The sequence below is a fragment of the Lampetra planeri genome, chromosome 6 (genome assembly GCF_965212315.1).
Source record: "Lampetra planeri chromosome 6, kcLamPlan1.2.h2, whole genome shotgun sequence".
Taxonomy (NCBI): domain Eukaryota; kingdom Metazoa; phylum Chordata; class Hyperoartia; order Petromyzontiformes; family Petromyzontidae; genus Lampetra; species Lampetra planeri.
In genome coordinates, this window is record NC_136112.1 from 13259216 (window position 1) to 13266632 (window position 7417).

Sequence of the window (7417 nt, forward strand, 5' to 3'; positions counted from 1 at the left end):
ACTCGAAAAAACATCGGAGAACTGTACAGCACAACTGAAACATCTTATCCAGTCGTAAAGTCCAGGTTTGTCCGTGTGGCAGTTAAATAAAAAACTTGGTACAAAGTTGGTAAAGGAATCTGTTAAATCACCTTGGGAACCATTTCATCCACCACCTTGTGAGACTCTTGTTGGATTGCATTTAAGCAATGCAACTTTGAACTGGTGTCATCTTCACAGAGCCTCACCAAACGGTTACAAATGGGTGTTACGTGGGCGGTACAAAAAGTTACGTTCCAGAAAAAGAAATACCAGAGCCCATTGAACACATTCCTGCGGAGGGAGCTGGTAGGAACGTTGGGTTGCTCGGTCAATGGCCAGGGTCAACGGCGGCGTGGTGTATTCCGCAAATATGCCCGACTGTGAGGGCGGGCACAAGCCGGCTTGAGTAGGTTAAACGTTGAGTTTTATAAGGGCACCACGGGGTGACCAGCCCCTCCTCACCCAGCCCCACCCTCCCCAGCCCGTCCCCACCCTCCTCACCCAGCCCCACCCCTCCCATTTTTGGATGCACGACGGACGGACACAATAATCCCCTGTGGGCTGGTGTAACCAGGAGGTTCCTACCAGTATAATGCAACTACTTTTAGTCCACGTTAAGTATCGTCAACACGGCAGGGCACAGCATTGTAGGTCTCTTGGATTCACAATTCTGACCACGCCCAGTCCCAAACGGCGGTTCATGCAGTAGGAAAGGTCCAACTTCTCCAGGACCAAAGAAATTAAAGTCTCGAGTTTTCTACAAGTCCATGTGCACCACGTGGTGGATTGTTAGAGCTGTGGTGCACGTCGACTTCATGCCACACAAGGAAACGGTCACAGCTCAATACTAGACAGGCTCCATGGACTGCAACGTGGAAAAATGAGAATCGCATGCCCATTTTGTTTGTTTCACAATGTCCCAGCACACAGTCCAAGACCGACGTCAACAATCAACTACTTGGAGAAACTCCCGCATCAACGCCTCTTCTTCGGACCTGGCACCCAATGACTTCCACCTGTTTTCCAAAATTAAAGGATCATCCAAGTGATAAGCACTTTGAAGATCATGATGATGAGCTGAAGGTTATTGGGCTGGAAAAAGACATTGGCGGAGGGAATTAAAACGCCTCAGGAACACGAGAAACGTCCTGTTAAATCGGTTGATAAATAACGTGGTTCTTAATTTGCTTACCTACTCTGGTGTATTTATGTTCAGCTCAGAACCTTTTGACTAACCATTGTATGGTTAGCAGCACAAAGCGTCGGGCCTCTCGCTGTGAGTGCGCGACTGCTGCTGGCCAACGTTTGTCGTCGTTGCATCTGCACAACCACAAGACAGCTGACAAACGGTCAACCGCGACTGGTTGAGAAATCCTCACGTTATTGTTTCACTGTGAGTAGAGGTCTGGAATGGGGAGGATGGGAGAGCTGGGGAGAGTCGAAAGTCCTGGGGACTTGAGCGGACATTTAGGCAGAGTCCAGGAGACTCGAGGAGAGAAGGGGAAAGTTGGGCAGCAGGCGAGGAGTCATGGAGAGCAGGAGAGAGGGGGTGGGGCCTTGGTGCCCCGAGGAGGTCGTCGTCATCACCCCTCGTCGGACGACAGCGCCAGGTCTTCCACAACGTCATCTCCTCCCTCAGCGAGGTCCTTCAGCACTGCGACCGGGATAGGTTTCGCTGGCTCTTTCCCCTTCTTCCCCTTCGTTTCCTTCCCCTTCGTTTCTTTCCCCTTCGTTTCTTTCCCCTTCTTTGCCATCATCTTCTGGACCTTATTCCCCTTTTTATTACCTCTGACATCAACTTCGTCTTCACTGTCGGACAAGTCCTCCAGGTCGCTACCTGAAAAGTCATCCATGTCAAAATCTACGTCGTCATCATCACTTTTCTTCGCACCCTTCTTCGTCTTAACCTTGATCAAACTCCGGCTACGATCTTCCTCGTCGTCACCAGCGCCATCGTCGTCGATATCATCGTCGTCATCTTCGTCGTCGTCGGACGGGAAGAGCTCTGTGAGCTCTTTCCGGTCGCTGTCCTTGTCGGCGTCCCGTTCGGCCTCTGCGCGCCTCCGCTTCACGATGGCCGGGAGCCCCGCGTCCTCCATCCTCTCCTTGCCGCTCACTTCCAGTCGCAGCTCGTGCTCACGCAGGCGCTTCCACGCGTCGTAGTAGCGGCTCAGCGGCGTGCCCTCGGCGAGCAGCCGCTCCTCCCATGCCTCCACGGCCGCCACGTCAGTCACGGCCGGCGCCCCCGCCACTCCGCGTCGCCCCGACACGAACGTCGCGTTCTCCGTCAGCTTGTCCAGCAGCTGGCGTGCCTGCCGGCAGTAATTGGCCACTTTGCAGCGCTTGAGGAAGGCGCGCAGCTGCAGAGAGAAGGGCAGTACCAGCTCGGGAAAGGCGACGCGGTGCGCATGCGTGCGCAGGTGCTCCAGCGTCGCGTCGCAGAGCTGCTCGACGAGGCCGTCGCAGAACGACTTCTCCTGGAGCTCGGCGCGGCTCAGCCGCAGCGTCGTCGCGAAGTTGATGGGGCGTGTGCTCAGGCGGCCTGGCCGCCGGTTGAAGTCGGTGCGCTCCAGCACCTCGCCCAGCAGCGGCAGCACCGGCACGAAGGTGCCCGTGCCGGCCGACAGCAACGTGAGGGCACGCGCCACGTGCAGGCGCAGCGGGTAGAAGCGCTCCGAGGGCACGAGGCGCGCGCAGCCCCACGCCACCTGTGCCAGCGGGTACACGAGCGACGTGGCCGAGCCAGGCGCAGCGGCGTTGAGAGCGGGCAGCGCGCGGCACCACAGCTCCACGCAACGCACAAACTGCCAGTTGTAAACGGTGCGGAAGCTATCGCGACGGCGCGTCGCCAGTGCTCCGCGCAGGTGCACAGCGAGCTGGCGCACGTAGGCGAAGGCATGGGCGTGCGCGCCGGCGGGGTCCATGGCGAGCACCTCGCACAGGCAGCGCTGCATGAAGCCGATAAGGGGCAACGAGTCGGGCGAGGAGAAGCGCGCGTTGCGCACATACGCCAAGTACATGGCGCGCACCACCGTGCCGTGGTATGCCGATAGGTTGTGGCGCGTCACGCGCGCCAGCGCCAGGAAGGCAAGCACGCGGCACGAGTCGTCGCTGCCGGCGCTCCACTGCCGCACCATCGAGCGCAGCAGGCGACGTGCCAGCTTGGGGAAGCTCAGGTAGTAAGGCACGAGCGCGTGCGCATGGCGCAGCGCGGCGCGCAGCACCGAGGGCTCCGCCAGCACGGCCGCCAGCTGCAGCACGTCGCACAGGTACGTGCGCACGTCACGCCGCACGCGCCGCCACAGTCGGCTCGTGTTCGGCAGCGCGATCTTGCCGCCGGCGTCATCGGAGGGCTGGAGTTGGAGCAGGCTGTTGAGAGCGGGCGCGAGGTCACGCACGGCGCAGCTCACCAGCGCGTTGAACACGGTGCCACCCTCCACCTTGAATCGTGCGGCCGCGGCAGCTGGCGTGGCCGAGTCGGGCCCGCCGGCGCCGCCCCGCGTGGCCGCCACGGCGGCGCTGAAGGCGAGCGTGACGTCACGCAGCAGCCCCGGGGAGAGGTTGCCGCCGCGCACCGCCTCGCGCCACTGCGACACCATTTCGGCCGTCACCTTCACGGCTGACGAAGTCGAGCGACCAGGCTTGCGTTTAGATCGCTTTTCCTCTTCGTCGTCGTCGTCCAAATCGCTATCGTCGTCGCTTCCGCTGGGCGCTTCTTTGAGGTGCTTGGGCGGGCGATGCACGCGAGTATCACCATCTGAGTCGGACTCCGTGTCCGAGTCGTTAAAGTTCAGCAGCGAGCGGTCGTTCTCCTCGAGGAACTTGTAGAACTCAGGATCTTTGTCGCGCAGCTTCACCAGGTCCTGCTTGTGCTGGCTAGCACGCCCGGCAGCACCACCACCACCTTCGTCACGGAGAACCGCCGGCTCCACCTGCTCATCCTGGATCGTCTCCTTGTCGTTGATGGCGGCGCTCTCGTCGTCGTCATCAACAACTGCTGAAGCAAAGAACTCGTCGACACTCAGGTTGGCCAAGTCCGGCTTTACGCGGCTCTTGCGCCGGCCGCTCTTGGGAGCCATGGGGGGCGAAGGGCTGGGGGGGGGGAGTGGGGGCAGAGTGAAAGAGGGCAGCAGGTGAGAGGTCGAAGGTCACGTATTCATAACAAGTCCTTTAATCTTCTTGGTTCTTTCGGTAAAGTGACGTAGAAGGGAAATAATAATAAAATAATAAAAATAAAACATAATAAAATACAATTCTCACGACGTTTCGGCCACAACGCAAGCAGCCGTCCTCAGGTGAAGAACAGGTCTGTCGGAAAGACAGCGTCTGAGGACGGCTGCTTGCGTTGTGGCCGAAATGTCGTGAGAATTGTATTTTATTATGTTTTACTTTTATTATTTTATTATTTCCCTTCTACGTGACTTTACTGAAAGAACCAAGAAGATGAATGCCTGCAGTCACGAAAGTTTTAAATCGAAATTTAGGTCATTTAATTGCAAAGGTGGCTTAAGGCAGGGGCGTTTGGAGCTATGGCCGCTCTTTGCAGGGCCACTGCCAAATGTATTTATTTTGCGTTAGATTTACACCAAATCACCAAGAATGTATTCAATTTCGACATACCTCAATGGCTCGACAGGTTAGAACCTGGTCAGTGCCTTAATGGACGACTACCATGCAATTACCAGGCGCTATAAGGCCGCTGCGTTGCTACGTTATGGGCAGCAGAGGGCAGTGTAATGAAATCTATCGTAACGTACTTGTACACGCTCCCACCCACATCGATGCTCCCCCACCTTCAAACCGCATTTACAGTGCGACGGCATTCAGAGGAACCTCATCCAGCAGTGGAATGACACGATTCGCTTCTGTGTTCACGTCTCCATTATGAACACAAATCCGAGACGCGCTTCGCCAAGTAATGTTCGGAGAAGCGAGCGTGTACGACATCTTACGTCTACGTTTAACGCGCAGGCTTTCGCGACCAATTCTATCCGTAAAAGGTTTTCCTTTTGGTTAGATCGCGTAAATATAAATGCGTCGTTCAACTAACCACCAAAAATGCTGGCTGTCGCCTGATGATGCTAGTTGTAATTACCGACGAAACGTCGTAAATGTTGAGGGTTTACTCTCCAACACACCGGGTGTGCCAAGCTAGTAACTCATTGGCGGCGGGTTTAACGACATTGTTACTCACGCGATCTAACCCAAAACACCTCTATGGATCTTCCATCTCCGTTGTCCGCCCTGAACGAGTGGTGGAAATGTCACACGTTCCACAACTCTTGATATGCGATTACAAAAATAATTTACAATCCACTGTCATTCCAATGTTGGATGAAGTCTTTCCCACGCAGTTGCTGCCATTAGGGTCGTCTGACCATACCGCACCACGCTGGTGCATCCAGCAGTGGATTGGCACGATTCGCCCTGCATCCACGTCTCCCTTACGAACACAAAATCGAACCAATGGAAATGTTTTAAGGAGGCTCAGGACTGGTTCAAATACAACTCGCCACCGATGTTAGTCGTGGCCGATAATCGAACTCAGATCGCCTGATTCCACGCCGCTTTGCGCTAACCACTACGCCACCGCTCGACTAGTACTGTGGTACGAAGTTGTACTGCATTTAAGTTACTCGAGACACAACATCGTTAACAAATGCACAGGTACTCTCAAGCTGAACAACAGGCAACACGCAATTACAACACAAAATTACAACGCTCCCAGGCCTCATCTCCTCCACCCAACACGCAATGACCAGCGCGGTGAAGTATGGTCAAACCAATCCCCATGACCGACACGGCGTCAGGAGGCCAATCAGCCAGCATTGGGCAACGGTGTCACTCAATCGTCAAACAATTGCGATAAACAAGCCCGATTATAAATCACCATGCGGCCCGCACCATACACGTGGCTGTACAGTGCGTACAGTGCGCACACGTGGGCTCGCGCGCGCGTTTCTGATCTAAACTAAAAGCGCTTTCGGCGGTGGCTGCACTGCAGGCGAGGCGGAGACGACGAGTTAACAACGTGTTTCTGCGTTACCGGGGGTCAGATGGTCTCTACTTTCTCCTGAACGCGGGTCGCAGGTCTCGAATCGGCCGCACACTCGCGACCGGTCGTCGTGTGAAAATGGCAGTCGTGCAACGGGGCCGGAAGTCTCTCTCCATCTTCCGGAAGATGTCTGCGTCTTCCGGAAGATGTCGACCCCATTGGTTTGTATTGGTCTGCGTGTTTTCTATTGTAAGATTTATTCCTCTTCCGGAAGATGTCGACCCCATTGGTTTGTATTGGTCCGCGTGTTTTCTTTTGGAAGATATCTTCCTCTTCCGGAAGATGTCGACCCCATTGGTTTGTATTGGTCCGCGTGTTTTCTTTTGGAAGATATCTTCCTCTTCCGGAAGATGTCGACCCCATTGGTTTGTATTGGTCCGCGTGTTTTCTTTTGGAAAATATCTTCCTCTTCCGGAAGATGTCGACCCCATTGGTTTGTATTGGTCCGCGTGTTTTCTATTGGAAGATATCTTCCTCTACCGGAAGACGTGGACCCCATGGCTTTGTATGGTTTAAGATATAGAAATATTTGGTTACCTTTTTTGTTGTTGCTATTTATATATTCTGTGTTATGCTGAAATATGTACCTGCATTCGTATTTGGCGTACAATACATGTCTTGTGACGACCCATTTTTCTATACACCGTATATTGTGCAGCAATAATTCACTGGGTAATAAAAATAAAATTGTTCCTGGGTAGTAAGTGTTATTTTACAATTGCTCATGCCTCAACAGTACAGAAAATGGCTATTATTCCCCACAAACTTTGCTTTTGTGACCAGGACAGTGTTATTAATGGAGTGGATTATTATACAGTGATATTTTGAAATTTACCTATTTTTACACGCTTTCATTTAACTCACTTTGTTGTTGTCGTTGTTCTATCCTCAAATCTTGTAACTCGATTTTAACCCACTTCCCAATGTGGTATGGACTGCAAACTTGGTATACGTATGGCATACTGATGACAATACTATATTCCAGAGGTGTGGACTCGAGTCATGTGACTTGGACTCGAGTCAGACTCGAGTCATGAATTTGATGACTTGCGACTCGACTTGGACTTGCATAACAATGACTTTGTCCCACCTATGAGATGTGGACTCGAGTCATGTGACTTGGACTCGAGTCAGACTCGAGTCATGAATTTGATGACTTGCGACTCGACTTGGACTTGCATAACAATGACTTTGTCCCACCTCTGCTATATTCTATCATTAAAAATACAAAATTAAAATGTAACCATTATTTTTATATTTTATGTTTTGGATTGGCTCTAATTGTCCACGCTCAACTCACGTTGGCTGTAATTGGCCACGGTCCCTGACGTTATGGCAAGC

At 53.3% G+C, this 7417-nt stretch overlaps 1 protein-coding gene across 1 annotated transcript; it reads right to left on the reverse strand.

The window, feature by feature from the left end:
• Positions 1-1474: 1474 nt before the first annotated feature.
• NOC2L (NOC2 like nucleolar associated transcriptional repressor) lies at positions 1475-6164 on the reverse strand. Its single transcript, XM_078595585.1, has 2 exons — positions 6068-6164; positions 1475-4113 (listed from the first exon to the last, which is right to left on the reverse strand). The coding sequence occupies exon 2, from the start codon at positions 4098-4100 to the stop codon at positions 1605-1607; it is 2496 nt and encodes an 831-aa protein (XP_078451711.1). The 5' UTR covers positions 4101-4113; positions 6068-6164; the 3' UTR covers positions 1475-1604.
• Positions 6165-7417: the final 1253 nt, after the last annotated feature.

What these genes read in the sequence shown, in the direction of transcription:
- NOC2L (XM_078595585.1), bottom strand. Translation starts at nt 4,100, where the DNA reads ATGGCTCCCAAGAGCGGCCGGCGCAAGAGCCGCGTAAAGCCGGACTTG.